This window comes from Penicillium bovifimosum (genome assembly GCF_028826915.1).
Source record: "Penicillium bovifimosum strain IBT 22155 chromosome Unknown utg000005l_segment0_segment0, whole genome shotgun sequence".
In the NCBI taxonomy this organism is placed as follows: domain Eukaryota; kingdom Fungi; phylum Ascomycota; class Eurotiomycetes; order Eurotiales; family Aspergillaceae; genus Penicillium; species Penicillium bovifimosum.
Window position 1 is genome coordinate 4,639,536 of NW_026622714.1, and position 26,354 is coordinate 4,665,889.

Here is a 26,354-nt window from a genome sequence, read left to right on the forward strand (position 1 = left end):
AGAGCGGTCTCGACTTCGCGAGCGACCTCAAGCTCACCTGAGCACTCCGGGGACGAGATGATCTAATTGGCTACGTCAGGCGACGGGGCGTCTGCCTTGGTGCCTGATCTTCGAGGCACGAAGGCGGCGGTTCCTCTCGAGAGGGCGGTGTGGAAATTTTTTTTATTTCTGCCAGTTGGGGATTTCACCAAGCCGATCTTCAATCAAGTATTTAACCACACAATATGGAGCCTCCTTCTAAGAAAATCCGAAAGCTCTTGGAGCATGATAGCGATAGCGACTCAGATGATGCCGGTGGAGCTCTCCTCGGCAAGCAGTCAGCCGATTCGGGGTTCAGCATCAACGAGGATTACGCTCGTCGCTTTGAACACAACAAGAAAAGAGAAGAAGTTGCGAGACGTACGTACAACTTACATCGAATGTTCTTGCGCATATGCTAATACAGACTCAATGGATAGTGGAAGCAAAGTATGGAAAGTCTTCCAGTCTTGGAAACCGACCAGGCGAGGACTCGGAGGATTCCGACTCCGAAGAAGAGGACGACAATGCAGAACTCGCTACTGAGGCTCTAGATGCCGAAATCTCGGCTACATTGGCAGCCATTCGCTCGAAAGATCCTCGGGTTTACGACAAAGATGCCAGCTTCTACACTGAGTTCAGTCCAGAGGAAATCAATGCTGGGAAGGGTCCCAAGGAAAAGTCCATGACCCTGCGGCAATATCATACCGAGAATCTTCTAAGTGGCGTCAACCCTGCTGAAGAAGAAGATGTTCCGAAGACCTACGCCCAGGAGCAAGCCGACTTGAAGAACGCGATTGTCAAGGAGATGCACGGAGCGGCAGACAATGACGAGGAGATGGAAGACGCCGATGAGTTCATGGTTCGCAAGCCCGGACAGGACACTTCGTTGCCCAAGCCTGAAATCAATCTCGACGTTGAGAATGCGGACAAAGACCCCGAGACTTTCTTGTCCAACTTCTTGTCCGCACGAGCCTGGATCGCCGACAAGCCAGACCTACATCCGTTCGATTCGGATGAAGATGATGATGTCGACCGGGCGGAAGCATTCGAGGAGGCGTACAACTTCCGTTTTGAGGACCCCAACAAGATGAACGAGGTTATCGTCACCCATTCTCGTGATCTCACGAACAAGCAGTCTGTTCGCCGCGAGGAAAAGAGCGCTCGTAAGAAGCTTCGCGATGCCGAACGCCAACGGAAGGAGGAGGAGAAGAAGCAGCGCGAGACCGAGAAAAACCGTCTCCGCAAATTGAAGACCGAGGAACTTCAGAAAAAGGTCGATCAGATCAAGGAGGTTGCAGGCCTTCGGGCTTCGAAGTTCACAGACGAGGACTGGTCCCGTTTCCTGGACGCTTCCTGGGACGACTCCAACTGGGAGGAAGAAATGCAGAAGCGCTTTGGCGAGGAATATTACGCTGCCGACGAGGCCGAGGGTAGTGACAATGAGGGAGGCAAGAAGAAGAAACATCCCAAGAAGCCCACATGGGATGACGACATCGATATCAAAGACCTGGTACCGGACTTCGAGGAGGAAGAGGCGAAGCCCCCAGTCACGCTATCAGATCTCGAGGACGAAGAGGCGGAAGATGACGATGATGAGGCGTCCGGATCGAAGAAGAAGAGTAAGGCCGAAGAAAAGCGGATCCAAAGACGTGAAGCCCGCAAAGACCGCCTTCGCATCGAGGATGCGGTTGAGCGCAACCTTGATCTCGACATTACATTGCTTCCTGGAGCCACAAAGAAGAATGCCACAAAGTTCCGCTACCGTGAGACGTCACCGCAGAGCTTTGGCTTGACGGCACGGGATATCCTCATGGCGGACGACACACAGCTCAACAAGTTCGCTGGACTGAAGAAGCTCGCCACTTTCCGTGAAGAAGAGCAAAAGCAGCGCGACCAGAGGAGGTTGGGCAAGAAGGCCCGGCTTCGTGAGTGGCGCAAGGAGACTTTCGGTGACGAGAATGGACCAGTGTTCAAGTTCGGCGGCGATGTGCAACCCAGCGAGCCAAAGGAGGCTGAGGAAGGCAAGGTTGATATCAGAGAAGGAGATGGCTCACGGAAGAAGAGAAAGAGATCCAAGAAGCACTAGATCTTTGCCTCTGTCATGTCTACTATTGTCTATAAGTTTTTTCGAGTCACTATATCATGAACCACCTGTGCTTCCTTCATATCGTCCAAGGTATACACTTGGCCACATGGAACCTACCCTATGTATTCAAGTTTAATCATATTCTCCGCATGTCGCAAACATGGTAGTCAGACCTCCACTAACTAGATCTTCATCATGGCTACCTTAGAGGTTACCAAGACGAGAATGCTAACGTGAATGGAGTTTGTGTTGGAAGGGAGTACTCCGTACCTAGCCTAGGTTGGAATATATATCTGTACCTACTCCGTGGGCTGCACGGGTACAACTTTGGAATTGCCGAGACACTGGAATGGATAGTCGATCCCAACAGCTGCTGAGCTGCCTACATCGTAGGTGGAAGGCCTCACCGATGCTAATTTCCAGCAGTGCCATTTCTGTTGCTACACAGTACATTGTACGTACACCTTATGCATCCCATGCATTAGGACGAGGTAGCTCTCGAAGTGGAAAGCTCCCATGCGACCGGGCCCACTTAGGCGCTAGCGGTTGCCGGGGCGAGAGGACCTCGGGATATTGTAATTTTTGCAAGATTCATGATCTTATGGATATTTGAGCCTTGCAAATGGTTCATTAAGGTATATGTTGATTGCGTCTGAATATACAAATACACAGTACGATATGCAGGTAGCTATGGCAAGCTCCTCCGTAGACAGTACATATCGTAGGAAAGCCGACCTCTGCGCTGTGCATGGAAAATTTCGAGAATCAAGGAAAGTGGATCTGATAGTTCTTAGCCTGGGCATTGTCCAACATGTGAAGTACCCGGATACATCGTCCACGCGGCGATCTCTCACTTTGATATGAGTACTTGCGACTTACGGTCAAGAGAAAATGTCTCATATCTGATAATCTGACCTGGGATATGCCTCACATAACGCAGTTTGTTATTACTGCGACAGCCTACGTCTGAGGTACGTCTGAGGTATCACCTCTACTGAGGTCAATCTGTGCAGTGTATATCAAAGATCTTCAGGTAGCCTTGGAATCAGATGCATGCGAACCCAGAATAAAGAACTCAGTCCTTGTTGGTCGGGTGAGGAGAGATTCCACTCATCCGAGATAAACAAAGACTCACACCGCGTAAACATACCGCAGGGAGAGCTGGATCCCGAGGCTCTCAGAGTGGAAGAGCAATTCAATCAAAAACATAAATCGTCAAGGTCAGCCACGTCGGTGGCAAGTCCGAGATATCATGCCGGTTCACCATCGGATACTCGGCCAGCAAAAAGGAGGTTGCCCCGGGTGGAGGCGTACTCTGTGCGGCGCTTGGACCGTTGCTCGGGACTACAACAGTACGTACGGAGTACACAAGATATGTTCATAGAAAGAAAACAATCACAATTGATTTCTATAAGGCAAAAGTGGATATTAAATTGGCTGTTTGCGGGCAAGAATGGTCCATTGACCAAATTTTGAGACATCCTTCCGTCCATAACTAAGGGGGCTTGTCCCCAGCCTCAATTGTCACCAGCTGGCCAGATTGCAGAATTTTCAGTGGATCGGGAGATATCGGCAGGAGGCAAACCAATACCAACATATAACGGTAAATTACAGTAATTTAACACCCCTAGGCCGCCTGATTGGGCTTTAGCGCCTGGCGTATTTTTTTTCTGGCCCCCCTTCCCGCCTTCTCTCTTCCTTTTTCTTCCCTCTCATTATCCCTGGTGCTCTTTCTTCTTGACACTCTTTCCATCTCCTCTCTTTTTTTTAGCACCCCGTTTCTTTTTGCTCTATCTTCAAAATGGGTTCCGGTGATGTTAACCAGGCCGACAAGGCCATCTTCGGCATGCCCGTAAGTATCTACCTTCCTGGTGAGCTGGCATCGATGTCGCGCGAAGCGTCAGATGAGGCGATTTGTATCGAATCATCGAATTCTTCGCTCGTGATATCGAAGTACCAGTCATCACCTCATTGAGACGAAACCAAATTGATCAATGACACTAACTGTTCATCGCAGGGCTTCGTTGTCGACTTCCTGAGTACGTTTTACGCTTGAGACTCACCGTGGCTGGCAATTGCAGATTCGCAAAGACAATTGCCAGTCACAAAGGCTTGGATCTCAATACTAACTGTATTATAGTGGGTGGTGTTTCCGCCGCTGTCTCCAAGACCGCTGCTGCCCCCATTGAGCGCATCAAGCTGCTCATCCAGAACCAGGTTGGTTATCACCACTCTCACATCAATTGGAAGGAGTCAGAGGGAGAACATTGGGCTTGATGTGAATGCAAGTGAGGATAGTTCCCTCATTGAACACACTAGCTGTGTTTTCGCATTGATATCAGCCAGTGAAAAATTTTCTCCCTTTGGCCGAAACCAGTCGGGTGGCTCAATATCATCCCTAACTCAGCCGCTAACCGCAATCAATCAATAGGATGAGATGCTCAAGGCCGGTCGTCTCGACCGCAAGTACGACGGTATCGTCGACTGCTTCAAGCGCACTTCCTCCGCTGAGGGTGTTGTCTCCTTGTGGCGTGGTAACACCGCCAACGTCATCCGTTACTTCCCCACACAGGCCCTGAACTTCGCTTTCCGTGATACCTACAAGTCCATGTTCGCCTACAAGAAGGACCGTGATGGATACGCCAAGTGGATGATGGGTAACCTTGCCTCCGGTGGTGTATGTACCCCATGACAGAAATTCTCACCCTTGGACTTTTTCACTGACAAACGCTTCAGGCTGCTGGTGCCACTTCCCTCCTCTTCGTCTACTCCCTGGACTACGCCCGTACCCGTCTTGCCAACGACGCCAAGTCCGCCAAGGGCACCGGTGAGCGCCAGTTCAACGGTCTCGTTGATGTCTACCGCAAGACCCTCGCCTCCGACGGTATTGCCGGTCTCTACCGTGGCTTCGGTCCCTCCGTTCTCGGAATTGTTGTCTACCGTGGTCTCTACTTCGGCATGTACGACTCCATCAAGCCCGTTCTCCTTGTCGGTCCTCTTGAGGGCTCTTTCCTCGCCTCCTTCCTTCTCGGCTGGACCGTCACCACCGGTGCCGGTGTTGCCTCTTACCCCCTTGATACCGTCCGTCGCCGCATGATGATGACCTCTGGTGAGGCCGTCAAGTACAAGTCCTCCATGGATGCTGCCCGCCAGATCGTCGCCAAGGAGGGTGTCAAGTCTCTCTTCAAGGGTGCCGGTGCTAACATCCTCCGTGGTGTTGCCGGTGCCGGTGTCCTGTCCATCTACGACAAGGCCCAGCTCCTCCTCCTCGGCAAGAAGTTCTAAGCGATTCACTGAAACGTGAATTGTAGCCACTGTAGTTATACTGGATAGGGGACGAAAGCCTCACCCGGTGTAACCACTGGGCGCGGAAGTTGAGGTTCTGGAAAGGCCAAAAGATAGATGCGTCAAGAAATGGGTTCTGAAGGATCTTGAGCATAGAATGGTTTATTTTTGTACCAATGTACTTTACTCTGCAAACTCTTTTTTGTTCAATTTGTTTCTTGTACTGTGTAAACTGTAGCAGTTGAGTCTTGGTTTCTCATAACTAGTTACACCTGTAACACTCTGCTTTCGCTACTCTGTATGGCTATCGCATGTACCTGAGGCTATCCACCCGCGACAGGCAATTCGAATGAGGCCGAATAACATGACCTGAAGTCGACCAGTCCCACTCCTTAAAGATACGGAGTACACAATACACAAGAGTAAAAAAAACAAATAACCCAGAGTCCCAGAGTCCCAGATCCATCTCCCCATATCCACAAGCAACAAAGGGTCCAAAAGCGGCAAGGCTCCACAGCGGCAAACATAAATGACGTCTTAAGCTTGAAGCTACATACCTGTCAAGAGCTCCAACTTCTACTCTACTCAAACCTCTACCCTCACACACTCCACATCTCCTACAAACCACCTATCTTTCAAAATGTCCACTCCCCAAGGAGTCCAGATCTACAACTCAGCCCCAGTAAACTCCAACGACCAAGAAGGCACACACACAACAACCTCCAACCCCGAACCCGCCACCGCCATCCCATCAACAAGTCCTTCCACCCAACCAGCGCCTGCGCCAGCGACCACAACAGCAGCAACAGCACCAACACCAACGGAAACCTACCCTCCCGCCCCCCAACCAGGCGCAAGACCAACACAACCTCCACTCCCAAGCCAAACAACACCACCACAACCACCACAACCAATCCCCGGCACAACACCTCAACCTCAACTCCAAACCCAGACTCAAGAACCATCAGCAACAGCAACAGCTACAGCAACATCTACAAAATCATATATCCCCCCACCCCCAAAAGCCACCGATCCACAAACATTTTCCCAGCCGCCACCTACGGTTACCCAGTACGCGATGCCGGGGCAAACAGTGCCGAACTCGACTTCTGCTTCGTACGCGTCTGTTTATCAGCCTTATGCGCAGAGTCAGACGTTACCTTATGCGACTGGTTCTGCGTCTGGGAGTGGGTATGCCAGTGGAGCTGGATCTGGATCTGGGGGCGGTGCGGATAGTATCTTTGAGGAGGAAGGGTTCGTTAGCGCTGCGAAGGGGTGGTTCAAATGGGGTGGGGATAAGTTGGCGGAGGTTGAGAAGGAGGTTTGGAAGAAGATTAATGATGTTCATGATTCATGAGTAGGATGGTGTACTTTTGATATCGGGTTGGTTGGTGCGTGGGTGCGAAGGGGAACCTAATACTTTGAATTACTATGGGATTTGGATTTGGATTGGGAATTGGTGTTTGGAGTTCTTTCTTGGAATGTCATTGGAGATACTTGTAGGTATCTTGTATCTGAGGGATGTCTTTTTAGTTTGAACCAAAGAATACCTTATCACATGCATAGTCACATTTATACATGGGAAGACCTTCTAGGACATGGCTTACAGCTACAAGAGCAGAGGAAGAAAAGATAACTAAACCGCGCAGTTCAGCGACGGATCAATTTCTTCACCTAACTATATACTTCCATCCCATCCCCGACTGGTTAGCGTTAAGTGTCCAGTCTCGAAAACATTCTCACAATGCAAGGATGATAAAACCCGCAATGTACACATGCACAAAGCACATACAGAGAATGACGAACAAATAGAGTAGAGAGGAGATAATGAACAACTTCTCAGTTGGATCAGTGAAGATGACCGAGACAATCAGACGAGAATAACCAAAGCGGAAGAAGGCCAGTGCAATCAATCAAGACGACCGGAACTTCGTTTCAGCGAGTCAGTGTTTCTCTGAACGATTGGGGAGTTGTCGAACGCGAAAGACACATAATAATGAAGAATCGAAATAAGAATATTAGGAAAGCCCACGTAGGGCTGAATAGAACATGAGAAATCTCGTAGCAGTGGTGACCCGACTGATGCAACAATAACGCCCGAATGAATAAGATGGACCACAGTGGTAATGACTGGGAGCCGAAGAGGGGGAATAGAACAGAGAAGGGGTATTTGGACCTGTCATGGTGATCGCAGAGCTCGACAGGACTGCTCCTCTGAATCGTCGTGATAATTGGTTCGTAGCAGGCATAAGAGAAAAAAGGATAAACAAAGACTTGAACGCCGTCTTGAAAGACCAATATTGCAGAGACCCAACCCAATGCCCATCAGTCGAGCTAGTTGCACTGCAAGCTAGCCAATAATGTTCTGGCTTTGTGATTTTCTGGATTAAATGCCGAAACCAAGCACATCCGAAGCGGTCCAGACCAGCGTCGACGGCCTGAGTATGAATGCAAAAGAATAGTGTATCCCGGAAAAGAATTAAAAGAAGTAAACGCCAAGTATGATGAAGTCGGACTTTATGAGGAACCCAGGCGGAGGAGCGCCTCCACAGCAGTGCGTTCCTGGGTGTCGAAGATGCGAGGTGCGAATTTGACGGCAGGAGTTGGGCAAGTGGCGGGGAAAATACCCGAAGGCTGAGGCTTCGCTCGAGCAGTGACGTGACCGTCGATGAAACTGCCGTTGTTGTTCATGGAGCGGGCGCGCAACGCATCCGCGCCAATCTGCGCCCAGTCCTCTTCATCAGTGGCATCGCCTTCATCCCATTCGTTTTCCTGAATCTCATCAGGAGCCTCCGAGGAAGAGCAGTACTCGCCATCATCGCCATCGAGAGACATCTTGTCGGCCTCGTGCTCCAACATGTCGAGGTCTCCGTGCATACCGTAATCATCGGTGTACGAGAAGGCGGTGGATTCGGCGAAGCTCATACGATAAGGATGACGGCTGCCACCCTGCCAACCCGACTGACCCTGGATCTGCAGGCCGCGCTGCTGGAACGAGCCCGCGATACTGGAAGGAGGCGACGCCGACGCGTTCAAATCACGATCCTGGGCAGGCTCACCGCGACGGCGCGCGTCCCAGCGACCCCAACCGATCTTCTCAAACACCACGTCGCCTCCTGTCTCTCCTCCATTCCCGCGGCCTTCCAACGCCGCAACAACCAGTCTGCGCGCCTTAGCCGGGGGGATGCGCGAAAAGCCAGGGACCGACGTGGTCAGATGAGCCATGACATGGCGAATGGCCAGCGGGCCCTGCTGGAGCAAGATCTCGGGGAGATGGTGCTTGGCGAGCATGGCAGGGGTGATCGCGCCCGTGCTGTCGAGGCTGTCGGCAGGCTGGGGGGTGTTATGACTGTTCGCATGATCCACCGCGTCCTGGAGATCGATATCGGAGTCCAACTGGGGGACTGTCGACAGTGGCGAGCCTGGCGACAGAGCGACGCGTTGCTTGAAGGTCTGAGGAGGGAGGTTGGGCGAAATAGAGTTGGGTGGCGTGGGCAGCATCGCTGGTTGTCCGGGTCGCGGGGGCATATGGCCACCACTCAGGCCCGAACGGCGCTGAGGGATATCAACTGAGGCAGTCTTGCCAGCAAGAGCCATGGCAATGCTGGAAATATTCTGGGAAGCCATGATGGAAATGATTTGGGAGTTGCGAAAGGAGGAGACCTAATGCGCGCGAACACGGGGTATATGAGTCAGACGACTTGTTCCAAACACGCCACAAAGCAGTACCACGGAAAGATCGGGTGGTAACAGAAGAGACTTTGGATGAAAGAATGATAACAAAGGGACTTACCTTTCACACAGACAGTGACGAAAGTGACACTGTTGAAGCCGCGTAACGAAGCTGGGGCCAATTTGTTTAGGGCTTTTCCACGCAGGGGATGCGACGCGGTAAGGGGGGCAGTGAGATAAGTCGCGATAAGAGCGGAATATCTACACAACGTGTAGGAAGGAAGACTTGTGTTCTTGGGGTGAAGAGAAGAAGAGGAAGAGAAGAAGCAAAGGGTAGGAGGGGTGTGACGGGGCCCGATGCCCTGGAATGACTCCAAATAAGCCCTGGAAGGTCCAAGTATGGGCAGCCCGTGCAAAGAAGGTGGATGTGATTGGCACTGACACCGGGTCCTTCCGGCTTTGTATGGGCTCTACGGAGTATACTCACTGATATACTTCTGTGTATCAACTTACACTCTTACTGTTCATGATTGTACAAATGTTGTACTGTGTAGATGTTGTAGATAGACCATAACATGCTCATCTAGTCCTTCATACCACACCATCCCTCTCATCACCTATACTCCGTACAATCATGAAAATCGATATTCCCCCCTCTACAAGTATCTGAATACCGAAAACCCCTCATGCCAAGTTGTTATCAGCCAGTCATGGGGTTCGCCCGTGCTCGTGCGCTGTTAATGAACGCTTGCAGCGCGATAGGGCTGTAACCCTAGCTCCTATCATCGGCTGATAACTTATGTCGAGAGCACGTGGATCCTATGCGCTCTCTAGACTTATTCAGTACCACTATGTAGTCTATATGTCATTCTTATCCTGTGAGTCTGTGACGTGTTATTCAATATTCTCTTCTGTTCTCTCTTGCCCCTCGTGTCACCGGTGTATCACTACAAGACCTCACACTAACACTAAACTAAATCTATTGCAGTGCACGGAGTACGGAGTACTAGGTACCTCCACTTTCCTCGGGTCCCACTATATTCTGGGCTCGGGCGCTTGACGTCACTTGTATTAGTACCTTGTGGGAAATATTAATATGTCCAGTATCACGGCTTTCCCCCTTTTAGTGCTCACCCCTTGCCGCCCTTTGCCCACTGAGTTACTAGTACCGAGCGTGAAGTGGAAAAAAGAGAATAATATGAAATTGACTGGCAGCAACGGACATTCAATTTCATGACATATCCCATAACTAACTAAAAGGCTGGTTACTTTACTTTTCGCTTGTTTCTCCTGCTCCTCGAGAAGATCGGAGTTCAAGGTCAACAGCCCATGGTAGCTGCATCGACAGATTCTCTTTCTGGTTAACCATGCTTTGGGGCGTCCCCTCGATGGCAGCGTTTACGAACAGCGTTTGAGAACCCCAGTTCAGTGGATGCTCATCCCCAGAACAGTGGCTAGTAGCAAAGCACTTCATACGCGCGGCGTCCCCGCTCAAGCTTTGTCTAGCTCCGTGTTTGATGTCGGAGAGCTTCGCTATAGTACAGGACTGTCCGTTGTCAATATCCGTTAGGTGAGAGGGCACGGCGGTAGGCCTGTCACGCCACGTAATAAGTCTAGCGCCCCAACCTTCATGAATGTGACCGAAGCAATGCATCCGTGGTCGGGCGCGCGCGAGGGCGCGAAAGAGGTCCGCGGAGCCTGCCCGTTCACCGGAGTGAGTGTAGTCCAATATTCCCTTGGGTGGCCCGTGTGTCATCACAACATCCACGTTAGTACCACTGCCATCGTCGATGATAAAGTCATGGCCTTTATCGGGGTGGTACTGAAAACCCCAATCTCCAAGTGAAGGCGTGTATGGGCTGGCATAAACAGTCAGCAAAGCGCCATTCTGTAGATGGAAAGAGTGTACGCCTTCGTCGAGAAAAGTAATCCCTGTGCCTTCAAACAATCTCCTAGCATCTCCGTCACATCCATACGCTTGCTCAACGAGCTCACGCTCCAACGAGGCCTCTGCGACTTTTTTGTGGAACTCTGGTATGTCCATTGTGAAATCGTGGTTACCGGCTATGACAAGCTTTAAAGGCGCGTTAATGGCCTGGAGCAAACGGATTGACGCTTTGTATTCGTGGAGTTGAGATTGGGTGGTGAGATCTCTGCAGTGAATAGCAACGTCTGCATGTTGCTTGGACGGAATGAGGCCGGGTAAACTATCGATTCTATGGGTGTCAGAGCATATCAAGAAGCGTGTCCTGACGTTTGTGCTAGCGGCATTATTCTGTGTCATTTTGGTAATGTGGTTAGTATCTTGTAGAAGAGCCAACTTGACTGCAATGAAAAAGGGAGTGACTGATTGGGCACGGAAGGTATCCACGTTTCCTACAAACTCTAAGGAGTCAGGGAAACCCAGGGACCTTGGAACCTTGAACCCCCATAAAGCGGCGGCCTACATAGCCACAGCTACATTACTTCCTTCCAAGTTTATCTCTGTTGGTATGTACTGCATAGTTGAGCTTAGCACCCGTTGCCCCGAGCGAATGCCTCCGAGGAACTTTGGAATGGCTCTAGTGCGAGGTCCATGTACAACACAGCCTCTTTGGACACTGGATCTCCAAGTCTACACAGGACATAATGAAGTGTACGCGGTCCCAACTCGGCTATCATTCCCCGTTCCCCCTCCTTTCCCACTGCAGAGGAATAATACATGCAGGTGATGGACTAGCTCTGCATATCACCTTCTATACCATTCCACCATTCTACCTGCACATGTTCAACCCCTCAATAGCGTGAGGCTAAGTTTGTCCGGTTTAAGCTCCGAGATTGTGTGATCGGTTCCTGGTGCCGCTTTTCAATGATCTTACTCAGACAGCAAAGTGGCCCGGCTGTGCCGCTGTGCCGCTGTGCCGCTGTGGTAGTATCCGCAGCTTCCAGCCTTCCAGCCCCTCTTCCTTCAACATCACTTCCCTTTCCCCCTCCTCTCAGACCAAACCTTCAAGACCCCTCATGCAAATCCCTCATATTCCCCACAAAGACAAATATATACCCCTCTACCTGCGGCAGCACGCCATATGTTAAATCGAGGCCGCGGTTGTATCTCGGACCTCATAATTCGCCAATGTCTCTAAGAAGTCTATAAGTAGATCTGGATCTTGAAAGGAGCCGTGGGAGTAAGGATCTACAAGGGCGGGTCCTTGATCTACTGTAGAGGTCGGGCTGGGGTGTGAAAGAATTGGCTGGAAGATGTCCTTCGCATCTTGAGACTGCAGGTAATATCTTTTGAGGGGGGAGTACAGTTGGACATTGCTCATAGGAGGGACTAAGAGCCTAGATAGAGCGCTGGGCTGGTAATTTTTGTGGGGAACTGCGGGGGATCGCGGATGCTTCCTACGTACTCCACACATCATTGGCGATACTATTGTTGGAAGCCATTCAAGCATTAAGGCTGAAGATCTTCCAGCAAGGGCTTCGTTCCTTCACCGGATAAATCCAACATCTTCGCACCCTATTCCTCCAAGGCCATTTTGCCGACGCGGGGTTCCAGGGGTCTAAACGATGCCTAATAGTTCATTTAGCCAACTGTGATTCAATAAAACGAACGGGATGGTTGCGGTGGTGGAAAAAGCCTTCTCAGGTTGGCTAAAGGTTGAGCAGGATGGTTAACTGCGGTCTCGTCTTTCTCTGTCTGGCAATCGCCGCCAAAGCAGTGAGCCCTGAATCTTTAGATTCGGATATTTCCATTATCATCCACAATGACTTGCTTGGTGAGCAAGCCTTACTGTCTGATGCCCATGATCCAGAGGCTGACTTCCGACGAAACAGAAACAGAAAGTCCTTTGGCCGATTCAGGAGTTGTTGTCCTCGACGCGAGGAACTGGCAGGAAGCCACTGAAAGTTGCCAAAAGCTAGGGGAGAGTCTCTGGGACATTGCTTCCGGTCATCAAGACGTCCAGAATAATTTAGACTATCTTGTATACCAGGGCAAATACCACCATGGCCAACAGTTTTGGACTGCCTCCAACCACCGCAAGCTGTCGACCATCGACACAAATGGTCGAATCAATAGAGCTTCTGCACACGAAAGACTGCCTGTCATCTGCACACAGCGTGCTCCCTACTCGAATATGACATTCCAAGATACAAGTGCTCAGTGGCAGGTGACTGTCAACTCCAATAACGAGTATATCACTGGGTAGGGACACTGTCTGTAACCTACCTTTCAACCCGTCTAACAGTGTACATATAGATTCCGAGATCGAGTCAGTTTCCGCTTCCTAGGAATTCGCTATGCTAAGCAACCCAAGCGATGGACCTATTCCCAATTGCGCAAGGGAAATTCCAAAAAGGTCTCAGCTCTGGACTATGGCTCGGACTGCGCACAAGGCACAGAAGGCTCTGAGGACTGTCATTTCCTCAACGTATGGACTCCATACCTCCCCAATGGCAAACAAAACGGTATAAAAAAGAAGAACCTCAAACCTGTAATGTTCTGGATTCACGGCGGAGCTTTCACCGGCGGCACTGGCAGTGACCCGACAATGGACGGCGGCAATCTAGCCTCGAGAGGAGATGTAGTGGTTGTCACCATAAACTACCGTCTAGGGGCACTTGGCTTCCTCGCGCTTAATGATGGCAAGACCAACGGTAACTACGGTCTAGCAGACCAAATCACAGCACTGGAGTGGGTTCGTCGGAATATCCAGGACTTCGGCGGTGATCCGAACAGAATCACCATCTTCGGCCAGTCGGCCGGTGCAGCCTCGGTGCGGGCACTGCTCGCCTCACCTAAAGCACGAGGAAAGTTCGCCGGCGCCATCATGCAGAGCAATCTCGGCGGCTTGGCTTACGGCACGACCTACTCGAAGTACTACACCATCCAACAGGAGATGGACATTGTGGGACATGCTATTCTCAACGAGACAAACTGCACGCATGCTGTCTCGCCAGTAGAGTGTCTCCGAGCACTCCCCGCATCAACAATCGCGAACCTCGCAAACTCGGCACGGTACCTCGTCGTCGATGGCGTCTACCTCCAACACTCAGAGCTAGATCTAAAACACCCATCATCAACAGCCAAGGTACCTATACTATTGGGCACAATGAGAGACGACGGCGCCGCATTCATCAGCTATCCCACAGCAGGCCAAACCCTAAAATCCTTCCTCAATGAATCCGGCCTCCCCGACACAATCGCCCCAAGCCCTCTCTTCCCCGTCCCTTCGACCGCAAACAAAACCCTCGACATCTTCAACACCACATCCCGTATAGCCACAGATGGAATGCTCCGCTGCATCGACGAGGCAACCGTGCAAGCAGGCTTGCAGCACCGCATCTTCCCGGATATCTACTACTACGAGTTCAACCGCTCGTACCAGATGCCCGGGTATTCACCCAATTTCCCGGTGTGCAACGCACCTATCACGGCCGAGTTCCCCGACGGTGATCCCAGCCAGGAGTACTTCAAGTGCCATTCTGGAGAGCTGTTTTATGTATTTGCGAGTTTCCGGCGTCAGGGCTTGCCGTTCCGGGATGAGTTTGATTTGCCGTTCGCGCAGTATGTGTTGGATTCTTGGGCGAGTTTTGCGAGGACGGCGAGGCCGACGCCTGATAGGGGGGTTTTTGAAGGCCAGGGGGTATGTTAATACGAGTCGGGAGATTGAGAAGACAGGAGAATGGGAGCGGTTTGGAAAGAGTCGCCAGATGAGGCTGCTTCAGTGGCCGTCTGGGATGAGGGAGTTGGGTGAGTTGGAGCAATGTCGGGTGTTGGGGTTGTCTTTGGATTATTATGTTTGATTCTTGAATGGAAGCTTGTCAAGTCTTCTGTGTATTTGGAGTGCAGGTACTGTTCTATTCGTACTTCACGGTACTTGTCACTTGGAGATCACTTCACATATCATGCTTGAACCTATGCCATATTTAAGAATCCATAGGTACTTGCGGGATCTTATGCCCTCTAGTCAATTGACTGAACCTACAAGACATATCTAGCCTTTCACCTTGATTCTTCAGGGAAATTCTATGCCGAACTGTGATATCCACTTCGGATCCCCCGACTTCCGAAGTGCTTCAATCATACTATAGTATACACCACCAGCCAACGACAAGAAAAACCAAATAGATGTACTATGAGCAATCCAAGTATCGAACGGCGAAGGCTACGTAAGAAATCCAAATCCAGCCAAAACAAACGAGAATGAAACCGAAAACAATAAACATCGCGATAAGATCGGAAGCGTCCCTTCCGAAGCTCAGCTTTCCCCTCATGAAGTCGACAACCATCCGACATAGTGACATAGCCCCGGTGATATCCCTCAATCTCATATCCTCTTCCTCTCCCCTAAATTTCACAAAACCACATCACCCATAACCCATAACCAACCACAATGTCCTACCAAATAACCTACGACAGTGCCACCGCACCACCCCGCGCCGCAGCCCTCGTCGCATTCATGGAAGACTTCTACCGCACCAGCGACACAGAATCCCAGCACGAGAAATACGTCCAGAGTTTCACCGAGGATGCCACGCTGATTATGGGATCCAAGGAGGCAAAGGGTGCAAGTGGTATGTTTCACTCATCCCAGCTTGTCTTTTTCGTAGAGTATACACATTGATACATCTATACATCTATGGATATTCATTCAAAAGACAGGTATATGTTTGCTCTGGCTGACAATCTGCAAACAGAAATCCTCCCCCTTCGCCACGGCCTCTGGACGCACGTTGCTTCGCGTAGACACACGCCTGCGCGGATCTACTTTGGCGGCGAGGATGAGATCATGTTGTATGGTGGCGTTGAATATAGGCTTAAGGCGGATCCTGATAGGGAGGTTTATGTGCCTTGGGCTGGAAGAGTGGTGTTTGCGCCGCAGAAGGAGGGGGAGGGGGTTAAGATGCGGTTTTATCAGGTTTACTTGGTGAGTTCTTCCGTCTTGCGAGGTTGTGGTTTGGGCTTGGGGCTGATTTGGTTGTGTTGTAGGATTCTGCGGCTCAGTCTGGGAAGAAGTGAATGTTCCATGCCAGTGGAAGGTTGTAGTGTAAGGGACAGTGGAATCTGGACTGTATGTAGTGCTTACATCTTGTACATAAAAGTTGACGTACGTCGACCAATATAAGGCTGATGCTGATCTGCGGTGCTGGTGCACGTCTACATCTACATCTATGGCAGAGAGAGAGACGTTTTGAAGTGTTTTAGACATGCTCTTTATTTCCAGGAGACCACGAGAGAAAATAGATGGACAAAGACGCCGTAGGGTTGGTCGGAGTCAAAGAGGTGAGGAAGATCATAAAATCATGTCGGGGAAAAAGATCCCCTCCCCTCGACAAGAAACAAGGGGAAAGGGTGTATAGACTGTCTCGTCCGCTCTCTTCTCTCTCAAGTCTCCGGAGAAAATGATGCCTCATCCTCATGCACTCTGCACCGCCCATATCTCTCTCCGCTAGTAGCCCCGTCTGGTCGTCAGAAAGATAAAAATTTGGATATGGAAATGTTGAACAAGAAAAGAAACAAACGTAAAGTCGCACGGGACCGCAAGCTCCGAATTTTTATTTTTGTGCCGTCATTTCCAATATCTTGCCGCCGCAGCGAAGACAAAACCACAAAAACAAACGACTTTATATCCCCGAACTATCGAAAGCCCATTGCGATACGTTTATTCCTCATCCGACTCCTCCTCCTCGTCGACGGTGGTCTTGGCAATACGGTCCAAATCACGCTGGCCGCTCTGGGTGATGCGGCGGCCACCCTTCTCCTCATCGGTCTCGAGGACACCGATCTTCTCAAGAGCCTGGAGGGCCTTGCGGTCGACGGAGCCGGAGGCATCGACGTGGTGGGCGGGACGGGCACCGCGGTTCTTGGTGGAACCGTGGACCTTGCGGAGACGGCCGACACCGACAGTCTTGCGCATGTAGATATGACGGGCACAGGCGGCGGCGCGGACGTAGAACCTTTAGAAAGAAGAATGTTAGTTGCTTCCGGGGCGTTGGTTGATTTGGTGCAAGTCGTACCAGTCAGCATCCTGGGGAGGAAGCTCGTTGGAAGCAGAGGTCTTGACAGTATCAACCCATCCGGGGATGGGGAGCTTTCCCTGGCGCTTCAAGAAAGCAGAGTAGGCAGCAATGAACTTCTGCGCCTGTAGTGGAGAAGAAAATTACATGTTAGTCGCGGCTCAACAAGATATGCGTGGATCGGTCAAAGCTCTGCATGATTGCAGATGTGTCGGGTTCGTTTCTGGAAAAATCGGCTCATCATTCGTCGTCGAGTTGTTCACCAGCGTGCCAGTTACAGCGTCGGATATCCCTTGCGAGAGTACCGGTGGCTAAACATGTCTATACCATCATGACTTGGCCTCTCAAAAACAAGCATGCACATCCTTCAATTTCGACATTTTCCGAGTAGCAATGAAATCGATCGCACACTGCGTGCGTATTCCGTGCAAAGTCTTTCCATCCCGACGATATAACCCGACCGATGTTGTGATATCCGCGTATTCCAGAAACGAACCGTCCACATCACGCAAAGCAGAGCTGACCGATCACCTAAAAATCGAGCAGGACACTTACGTCCACATCGCGAACGGTAACACCACCCATTTTGGCGACTTGTCGAGGGGTCGAAGGGTAGGGATTAGAGAGAGAGAGGCGTTGGGCGTCGAGGTGGGCAGGTCGAAGTCGAAGAGTCGCTCAAAATTTCAAGACACACACAACGCTGGGCGGGTTGGGTCTGTGTGCCGTTCGCTTGTCCATTTTGGGTTTAGCCGTACCCTAAGCCGGGTCATGTGATGTGACCCAATACTGTCTGGTGGCTCAGGCTCCACTTTTATGTTCACCTGCTGCCTGACATTCTAGGTGTCTATCAGTCGACATCAACAATCTGGAATATCATTCAGGAGCTCTTGTCCTCTCGTGTTCTTCATGAAAACTCGTTGGGTATCTGATTCGTGACAGGTTTTCATTATTCGTAATTGTAAAAAAGTAAAAATAACACCAATACCCAAAGCCGAAACCATCCATAGTCAACCCAGTGTTAACGCCAAATCTTCCAAATTACAGTGTAGGTGCTCTCTTCAGCCCAACGCAATATCTAACAAACAGTGTATCAATGAAATGTCCATGCCGAATACCAGGAGGCCGACATCGATTGAACTCATCAATGGCATCTTGCACCCCATAGCCAAGCTGGTCGATCAAATAACAAACAACCAGGAACCCAGTACGGTTGTAGCCGTAGTGACAGTGGACTCCAACAAGTGGACGCGGCAATGACTTTTCGGCGTCTGTGCGCTGCTCCATCTTCTCATCAATCTCTTTCTGGAGGCTGTTGACAAGAGCGATGAAGTCGCGCGCCTCGTCTGGAGTCGGAGGGATCTTAGAGACAGTCGGATGCTTGCAGTAGCGAACCCCGCCCTTCTCCATTTCAGCAGGGTTGTATACTGGACTCTCGTGACTGATATCGATAACAGCGTGGATACGACCACGGTACTTTGCAGAGAAAGTAACGGGGTTGTGTTCTTCATCAACTTCGCGTAGCATCTTCATCGCAGCAAAAGTGTTGGCGATCGGCGCTGAGACTGGAGCGACCTTTTGCCACTTGGCAAGATTCTTGACATCCCACTTTCCGGATGTGTTCATGAACTGCAATTGCCAGCCCAGACCGAGGCGATTGTCGATGTTCGACGAGAGGAAATCCTGGATGATCCCTGCAAGAGTGCGATAGGTCGCTCGGTCGTAGAGCAATGCATGTGATGCCGGTGCTGGCAAGATAACGGACTTGACCACTCGTTTCCGGGTGCCAATTTCCAAGTTCTTTTCGGAGACTTCCAGACCAAAGACCTTCTCATTGGCGAGATCGTCGGCTGTAGAGTATATTTGGTTGTGGACCCGCGAAGCGTCTGGAATGATACTGCTGTCGCTGGTATCACTTGTGGTATGGACAGAAGCATCGCCAAAGAACTTCAAGAGCTTCTGCACCTCCACAGGCTTGGTCACAGCATCCGCATCTCCTGCGACTAGTAAGACTGGCATCTGAACTCCAGCCCAGATCTTTTCGCCGGGCAACCCGCCAATCGCCTCATCGCCATTATCGTAGTTGGGGAGTGTGCCCCATGCCATACGTCGCCAAACAGGCGTTTGGCTTTGCTTGTTGAAGCGCACCTGAAGATCCCGCGTTTCCGCGTCAGCAGCAACGCCGACCATCCGCATGACGCTGGCACTTTTTTCGCCTCCGCGTCTGTCCCAGCGACGCCAAAGATCGAAGATAGTATCGGGAACATAGAGCGCTCGCCGGAACTTCGCAGTTTCCTGCGCAGAAGGAGGTGAGGCACGAGGGCACACGGCAATCAGGCCAATTATATGCTCCTTGAGCTTTGCGCCGATGGTGGAGTTCGAGGAAGCCAAGAGGGCAGACAGGGAACACCCCAGACTGTGGCCGACCAAAATGACTTGCTGGCCACCCTCTCGGTCCCGGTGCTGATCGATGGCTTCAGCTAGCAGTTCAGACAGAGCCTCCACAGTGTATGCGTTCCAATCCGTCGGCGCAAACTTGGACAGCCCGCACCCGGGTAAATCGATGCCAAAGCATGATCCAACATTCGACAGACTAGTCAGGAGGTGGTGAAATTGTGCGAGGGACCCGCCCAGTCCATGAATGACCACGAGTAATGGGACAGGAGTTGGTTTTGTCGGAAGTCGAGCAAGGTGTGGATGGGGGCTATAGAACGTGCGAATGGTCGGATATGTAGCTACCGAAGTGGTGTAAGAGTTGTATGTACTGAATTTCCTGAGTATACCCGGGTCGGTTTCATATGCTGCGAAAATGTTAGCCAAGGTCTCCAGTGCAAGACAAGTTGTCCACGTACCATTGGAGCTTTGCTGCTGATTCTCCGACGACAAATCCTTCGCTTTGTAGTCCGGATTGGTTCCACGACGCAATGATGTCTTGCTATCGTAGTCTTCATCTTCATAGTCTTCCGAGTCCGATGAGCTCAGCGTTTTGGAAGATTTGGTCGCGCGCTTGTGAGCACCGGGGGCTTGCGCAGACTGATCATTTGACCACGACAGCTTGCGCTTCACCAGCGATGCTAATATCCCACACCCAGTCATTGCAATCACACAAGTAACGAATACAATTTGAACCGAGTTCACGTTGTCATTGCGATAGAGTCCACGGAGGGAGCTGGCGACGGAGACGAAAGAAATATTTTGCGCAGCTGCGCGCACCGAGTAAAAGTATTGCGGGATAGTTGCGATTCCCAATCGTTTGGGCTGCGACGTTAACAAGTCGTATAAGGCGGAGATGCTGTCGGGCCCCATGATTAAGTACCGGGATGGCGTTCTGGACTCTTTCAGAGCCCCGCAAAAGGGATTTTGCCAAGAACCACGAGAGGGCACGCCCGATGCTCTTTGGGTAGCACGGATAGCCTCGAGTCCAATGAGGAAAGCGCAAGGGACAACGTTGATAATGAGTTGCGAGCGCCGAGAAGAAGAAAAAGCGACAGAGTTAGGATCGGCCACTCACAGGCTCGGGACGGGCGGCGTGGGGTTGAGTCATCCAAAGGGCCCACTTTTCTGCAGCCACAAACTTGAAAAGAGTGACTTGCTTGATTATGACGTCTTGCATACAAGGAGAAGTACCTTCTTAGGATGGGACATGGAGTCCTGGACTACATAGTTAAACATAGTTTAGGGGATCTTATCCACTTTCCGATCTCTATTCTCTTCTTTGCCTTTTATGCAGTATGATTTTGATTGCCCCCAAGGCTAAGTTATGTACGGAGTAGGACTAGCTATTCCGCTTTGTGCCCAACATGTGTAGATTCTTACTTTCTACTGGCCAATTCGAAGCGGGGCCACGAAAACCATATCGACATGGAATGTTTATCTTCTTAGGTTACACAGTAGAACACGGTAGAACAGCTATTTGTAGATCATAAAATCATTCAACTTCTCCAGGCAAAATACGCTATGACTATACTGCTATGTATACGATGTCAGCGCTCACATCTATGGATGCTATATCGTATTGGATCAAAACAAATCGGTCATGGCTCCCTGCGATGCATCACTGACCAATCGCGCATATTTCGCCAGCACACCACGGGTGATGTGCGGTGAAGGAGGCATCCACTGACGTCGCCTCTCCTTAAGTTCCTCATCCGACACAACCATAGAGAGCGAGTTCGTCTCAGCGTCAATGGTGATGATATCTCCGTCGCGCACGAGCGCAATCGGGCCGCCCACTGCGGCTTCAGGTACAATGTGGCCGACAATGAAACCATGGCTGGCGCCTGAATAACGTCCATCAGTGATGAGCGCCACGTTCGTCAGTTTGGCTCCCATCAGAGCTGCACTGGCCTTCAACTGTTCCGGCATTCCGGGACCACCCTTGGGACCTTCATAGCGCACAATAATGACGAGGTTCTCGCCGCGAGGAATGCGGCCTTCGTTCAGAGCGTCGTTGAGCTCGTGTTCCTTATTGAAGACACGGGCCTTGCCAGTGAAAGTGAGACCTTCCTTTCCGGTGATTTTAGCAACTGCACCACCCGGTGCAAGGTTGCCACGTAGGATCTGCAGGTGGCCGCTTGACTTGATTGGGTTGTCCAAAGGCCGGATAAGATCCTGACCCTCGGCGAGTGAGGGGAACGAGGCTACGTTCTCAGCCAGTGTTTTGCCAGTCACGGTGGGGATGTCGCCATCAAGGAGACCCGCTGCAATTAGCAACTTCTGAACCGATGGAACACCCCCAACCTCATACAGATCGGCCATGTAGTACTTGCCACTGGGCGAGAGGTCAGCGATGAAGGGGATCTTGTTGCTGACCCGCTGGATATCATCCAGTGTCAGGTCAACACCGGCCGTCCGCGCCATGGCCAGGAAGTGAAGAACACCGTTGGTGCTTCCGCCCAGCGCCATTGTCATAACCAGAGCATTCTCAAATGACCGTTTGGTGAGCAAATCCCGCGGCTTGATGTTCTTTTCCAGACAGACCCTGATGGCATCTGCAGCACGAACACACTCGCGCATCTTAGAGGGCGACTCAGCAGGGGTGGAGGATGAGCCGGGTAGAGACAGACCCATCGACTCAATGGCAGTAGCCAGGGTGTTTGCCGTGAACATACCACCACAGGCGCCGGCGCCAGGGCAAGCATGCCGTTCCAAGTCATCCATGATTTCGTCCTGAGTCTTGGTTTGGTCTCCACCATCATCGGGCTGGCGCAGGGTACCGTAGGAGTAGGCACCCGCAGCCTCAAAGCACGTTGAGACATTGATCCGTTTGCGCAGGTGCTCAGAGTAACCGATTCCAGTTGTTCCACCATATATCATGATAGATGGGCGGTTGTGGCGAGCCATACCCATCACAACACCAGGCATGTTCTTGTCGCAACCGGGGATAGCAATGCATGCATCGTGATATTGCGCGCAGGTCACACTCTCGATACTGTCGGCGATGATCTCCCGGGTCTGAAGAGAGAATCGCATACCTAAAATTAGGTTAGCTATCTGTTTTCTGGGAGTGCCAGCGTCGAGAATCAACCAACCTTCACTCCCCATGGCGAGTGCATCCGAAACACCAATCGTGTTGTACTGCCAGCCAAGCATATTCTGTTCCATAACTGATTTCTTGACTGTTTTGGCCAGATCCATCAGGTGCATGTTGCATGGGTTTCCTTCCCACCATACTGAGGCGATGCCGACGTGTGGGCTCGTAGCCATCGTTTCCTTGTCGGGGACACCGGCGGCAAAGAGCATAGCCTACAGCGAGTCAGTAGCACCCCTCATTCCGTTTGTCAGTTCCACCTTACCCGTGCACCGGGAAAGTCATGGCCATTGGTGATAGTATGAGAGTGACGGTTGAGTGCGGGGGTACCATCTGGATGCTTCGCATCAGTGGGCAAAGAAGGGAAGTTGATGTATTTATCCTCCTTCAGAGTGCTAGACTCCATTGGCTTTGAGGAATCCATGACGAGGTAGACGAGAAGAACGAACAGCAGAGTCGAATGACCCAGGTGCAATTGAGCATAGATATAGCCCACAACCTAGCTGAAGGATATCGCAATTAAGTCCGAACCCCAGTGGATGTCGCTGTCAAGTCCGAACCCCAGTGTACGGCCCGTACCCAGTGGACCCCGCGTTACCCGCGTTATTGTGGGCTCCAGTGAGATACAGTCGATTGAAGAGCAACATCGGAGTTGGCTCTGATCTCCGGCTAGCCTCGGGGGACCTCCGTCAAGCATGTATGCCTTGTATGGGCCAAGAGATTCTACGTACTGTAACTAGATCAAAGTTTCTTTAGAAAGTGTAGATCATGTTTCCTACCTCTTACCCTAATCGCATACACAGTAGTTGTAGATCAAGTGACATCCCACCAGAAGGTCCAGAACCCGCAAAACCCGAGGTCGGCCTTTGACGTCATACATTATCTCTATATAAAAGCATCACGAAGGTTCGCAGCGCTTCGTCGACTGAAAGCTCGTTTTGCTGTTATACAAAGAGTCTGCTACAAGCATCATATCAATAATCACAGGCAATGGCTACCGACGTGAGAATCGCCCAAGCAATTGGGACTATTGGCTGTGCAGCGGCAGCCGGTAAGCACTAGGCAGGGCCCCCAAAGACAGCCACCATACTAACAACGAACAAGGCGGTATTGCTACACTATCAATCGTCAGCATCCCAACTCTCATCCTCCCAAGCCGTCGCCCATCGAGCGCAACACTGCCAGCCGAGGACATCCCAGGAACCCCGACCACTCACCTCACACACCAGTGGCTCTATCTCTACACTCGCGGCAGTAAGCTTTACCCCGGGATCTCGGCGGTTTCCTCGCTCGCAAATATGTATGCGCTCTGGGCATTGCGGGATTCCCCCACCCCTGGCCCAGATGTCTTGGGCGGTAGCTGGTCGGCATGTTATCTGCTCGCCGTGGGTGTCACAATGGGCATCGCGCCTTTCACACTTACGGTTATGAAGAGGGTGAATGGCAAGCTGAAGGCTCATGCGAAGCGTGACGATGCTGCCCTTGCGGAGGGGACTAAGGGAATGGTGGTCAGTGAACAGGAGAAGGCAAAGCGGGCGAGGGAGGATAGCGAGGTTCCTGCGCTTTTGGAGCACTGGTCGAAGCTGAACTTAATTAGAGCTTCGTTCCCCCTTGCTGGGGCTGTCATTGGATTCTATGCTGCTGTCAACAGCTGGGTACTTCCTTGAACGCGGATAGTCGGAAAAGAAGCCAGGTTGAGGTCATGAGGATCTTCATGTTTGTTATTTTAGTCTTTGTATGATTACGTTGAGAGGAGTCCACCTGCAAGAGAATGAAATGGGTATCGTCGAATTTCCATCGGGGCTGCAAGGTGTATGTACTGCCGCTACCCAAGTAATAGCTATATAAACAAGTTGTGGAAAAGAAGGCCATAGCTCCTTACAACATCTTAAGGCTGAAGAGTAGGCCTTATAGCGGTTGTGTTGCTGAAGTAGGCTCCGCATCTAAGTATTCGTACTCTCCTCGTCCGCCTCTCCAGAGTCCTTCTCAACGGCCGACCACTGCTCCGAATGTTGCAGTGCCTCGTCTCCACTGATCTCCTGCAGTGGGCTGGACTTGTCATCCAACTCTTCATGGGCGACATCTGACCCATGAGCCTCGTCGTCCGACTCCCCATCAATGGCAAACCCAACAATCTTGCCAGTGCCAGGCTGCGAGCGCGGTTCCTCCAACACATCGCCATTCCAAGGCTGGCACTTCTTGACAATCTCGCCACATCGAAGACAAGTCCATCCCTGGCCTTCTTCTGCCTCAATCTTCTGCACAATGCAGACAAAGCAATAAATACAGCCACAGGGGACAGTCTCGTAAGGGTTCACAATATCGGTTTGTGCCGATCCCGAGATGCCACCTGAAGCGCCACCCGCAGCAGATGCCGCCGTAATATCCGATTCTGTCGTTGTTGTTGGATTCTGATTGCGGTAGCAGATGGCGCAGGTCCGTTCCGGAAGGAAGGCCAGCTCTCCTTGCTTTTCGAGAGGCTCGTCGTCATCGTCGCTTGAGCGCATGGAACTGACCAACTTGCGCCAAGCTCGGGATATCCACCTTCTCCAGCGACCAATTCCAACAAGAGGAAGGAGGAAAAGAAGGAATTCCGTAAACGCATGCCAGACCAGCTGCCGGTTTAGATATTCAAAGGATACCTCCCGGCTGGCCTGTGCAGAGGGCGGGGTAAGTCGGATGCGGAGGATGCGATCGACCAAGGTACGATATCGGCCATTCACTAAGAACACCAGGAAAGAGACGAAGGCGGCAATCGAGTGCGATGTGGAAATAATGTCCGTTAGTCGTGACAGCATCCGGATGTCCTGCGATGGCTTGTATCTGTTAGTAGGAGCATTTATAATAGCGTGAGGTGTATTGGCAACCAACCTCGTCATAACCGCCTTCTTGGTTGATCAGCCAGCTCTCCCACTTATCCCATGCATATCGTCCTCCGACTGTCAGCAAGCCATAGATACTTTTTTGCCATTTCGTAGGCGAAGAGAAAACGGGCCCTTTGCTTCGACTGTCGGTATATTTCAGACCCTGTAGTGCCGCGCCATATGATGCATTATGATCCCATATTGAAAGTTTGAAGAGGATAGCCCGCAACGCGAACAGAATCTCGTGTGACCACTCTTCTCGCATTTGCGGCTATATCCATTGTCAGTCACCATATATTGACGCACAACTTGCAATCCCCACTCCGAGCAGCTATACATACCCCGAAATATTTGAGGGCATCCCCAACCTGGCCCTTCATCAGACCAAGCAATTCTTCATCCAACAATTCGGCATCCACCTGGCCCACTCGAAATGCGGGACGCGTGCCATCCCGACCTTTGATGGTATTCCATATGCGCCATCCCGAGCTGGGCCATCGATTCAATGGATAGGGCAGCCGCTGGACGACAGCCGGGCTGATCGGGGAAGCCCGCTGCTGTGCCGCATGACGGGCGCGCAATTCGGCCTCGCGCAGGCGACGACGTTCAAGAACCCGCTGTTGGGCGGCGGCGAAGTTTGTTGAGCTCATCGTGAAATCATGGCTTGATTGTGGAGGACAGGAGGGAGCGAATTCGGGGATCTTGACAATACGGGGAAATGGGTCCTGCCCGGCAGCCTGGGGTTGCTTGCTGGCCGTGCTCGGTTCCCTGGGCCGAGGTATATCACGTGACCGGGTATTTGCGGTCTTATGAAACTGAGATCATTTTTCAGATACTACTGCGGATAGTCACAAATGTAACATGTTCAACAACTATAATGAACTATTTACTATACAGG

The 26,354-nt window shown here is 51.3% G+C and overlaps 12 protein-coding genes across 12 annotated transcripts; 6 read left to right on the plus strand and 6 right to left on the minus strand.

Moving 5' to 3' along the window:
* Positions 1 to 224: 224 nt before the first annotated feature.
* Positions 225 to 2,107, plus strand: N7515_006979 (KRI1 family protein; the record flags this gene model as incomplete). The annotated part of the gene is made up of 2 exons (XM_056667723.1): positions 225 to 399; positions 459 to 2,107. 2 exons carry the CDS (start codon positions 225 to 227, stop codon positions 2,105 to 2,107), a joined length of 1,824 nt encoding a protein of 607 aa, XP_056521319.1.
* Positions 2,108 to 3,908: 1,801 nt separating this feature from the next.
* On the plus strand, positions 3,909 to 5,392 carry N7515_006980 (putative mitochondrial ADP,ATP carrier protein (Ant); the record flags this gene model as incomplete). The annotated part of the gene is made up of 5 exons (XM_056667724.1): positions 3,909 to 3,959; positions 4,125 to 4,146; positions 4,248 to 4,324; positions 4,539 to 4,784; positions 4,844 to 5,392. 5 exons carry the CDS (start codon positions 3,909 to 3,911, stop codon positions 5,390 to 5,392), a joined length of 945 nt encoding a protein of 314 aa, XP_056521320.1.
* A 640-nt stretch (positions 5,393 to 6,032) lies between these two features.
* On the plus strand, positions 6,033 to 6,749 carry N7515_006981 (uncharacterized protein; the record flags this gene model as incomplete). The annotated part of the gene is made up of 1 exon (XM_056667725.1): positions 6,033 to 6,749. The coding sequence occupies one exon, from the start codon at positions 6,033 to 6,035 to the stop codon at positions 6,747 to 6,749; it is 717 nt and encodes a 238-aa protein (XP_056521321.1).
* Positions 6,750 to 7,909: 1,160 nt separating this feature from the next.
* N7515_006982 (uncharacterized protein) lies at positions 7,910 to 9,019 on the minus strand (the record flags this gene model as incomplete). The annotated part of the gene is made up of 1 exon (XM_056667726.1): positions 7,910 to 9,019. The coding sequence occupies one exon, from the start codon at positions 9,017 to 9,019 to the stop codon at positions 7,910 to 7,912; it is 1,110 nt and encodes a 369-aa protein (XP_056521322.1).
* Positions 9,020 to 10,334: 1,315 nt separating this feature from the next.
* N7515_006983 (metallophosphatase domain-containing protein) lies at positions 10,335 to 11,348 on the minus strand (the record flags this gene model as incomplete). The annotated part of the gene is made up of 1 exon (XM_056667727.1): positions 10,335 to 11,348. One exon carries the CDS (start codon positions 11,346 to 11,348, stop codon positions 10,335 to 10,337), a length of 1,014 nt encoding a protein of 337 aa, XP_056521323.1.
* A 1,365-nt stretch (positions 11,349 to 12,713) lies between these two features.
* Positions 12,714 to 14,851, plus strand: N7515_006984 (putative carboxylesterase; the record flags this gene model as incomplete). Its single annotated transcript, XM_056667728.1, is given in 4 exon segments — positions 12,714 to 12,822; positions 12,887 to 13,250; positions 13,305 to 14,603; positions 14,614 to 14,851. 4 exon segments carry the CDS (start codon positions 12,714 to 12,716, stop codon positions 14,849 to 14,851), a joined length of 2,010 nt encoding a protein of 669 aa, XP_056521324.1.
* Positions 14,852 to 15,441: 590 nt separating this feature from the next.
* N7515_006985 (uncharacterized protein) lies at positions 15,442 to 16,067 on the plus strand (the record flags this gene model as incomplete). The annotated part of the gene is made up of 3 exons (XM_056667729.1): positions 15,442 to 15,622; positions 15,746 to 15,975; positions 16,038 to 16,067. 3 exons carry the CDS (start codon positions 15,442 to 15,444, stop codon positions 16,065 to 16,067), a joined length of 441 nt encoding a protein of 146 aa, XP_056521325.1.
* A 643-nt stretch (positions 16,068 to 16,710) lies between these two features.
* On the minus strand, positions 16,711 to 17,650 carry N7515_006986 (40S ribosomal protein eS19; the record flags this gene model as incomplete). Its single annotated transcript, XM_056667730.1, has 3 exons — positions 16,711 to 17,005; positions 17,066 to 17,190; positions 17,621 to 17,650. 3 exons carry the CDS (start codon positions 17,648 to 17,650, stop codon positions 16,711 to 16,713), a joined length of 450 nt encoding a protein of 149 aa, XP_056521326.1.
* A 453-nt stretch (positions 17,651 to 18,103) lies between these two features.
* N7515_006987 (RNA 5'-triphosphatase domain-containing protein) lies at positions 18,104 to 20,368 on the minus strand (the record flags this gene model as incomplete). The annotated part of the gene is made up of 2 exons (XM_056667731.1): positions 18,104 to 19,863; positions 19,915 to 20,368. The coding sequence occupies 2 exons, from the start codon at positions 20,366 to 20,368 to the stop codon at positions 18,104 to 18,106; spliced, it is 2,214 nt and encodes a 737-aa protein (XP_056521327.1).
* A 714-nt stretch (positions 20,369 to 21,082) lies between these two features.
* Positions 21,083 to 23,016, minus strand: ilv3B (putative mitochondrial dihydroxy acid dehydratase; the record flags this gene model as incomplete). The annotated part of the gene is made up of 3 exons (XM_056667732.1): positions 21,083 to 22,536; positions 22,594 to 22,807; positions 22,858 to 23,016. The coding sequence occupies 3 exons, from the start codon at positions 23,014 to 23,016 to the stop codon at positions 21,083 to 21,085; spliced, it is 1,827 nt and encodes a 608-aa protein (XP_056521328.1).
* A 566-nt stretch (positions 23,017 to 23,582) lies between these two features.
* N7515_006989 (anthrone oxygenase family protein) lies at positions 23,583 to 24,259 on the plus strand (the record flags this gene model as incomplete). Its single annotated transcript, XM_056667733.1, has 2 exons — positions 23,583 to 23,643; positions 23,697 to 24,259. The coding sequence occupies 2 exons, from the start codon at positions 23,583 to 23,585 to the stop codon at positions 24,257 to 24,259; spliced, it is 624 nt and encodes a 207-aa protein (XP_056521329.1).
* A 291-nt stretch (positions 24,260 to 24,550) lies between these two features.
* On the minus strand, positions 24,551 to 26,106 carry N7515_006990 (pex2/pex10/pex12 family protein; the record flags this gene model as incomplete). Its single annotated transcript, XM_056667734.1, has 3 exons — positions 24,551 to 25,408; positions 25,464 to 25,727; positions 25,798 to 26,106. Coding segments are annotated over 3 exons (1,431 nt in total), but the record flags the coding sequence as incomplete, so codon positions are not given.
* Positions 26,107 to 26,354: the final 248 nt, after the last annotated feature.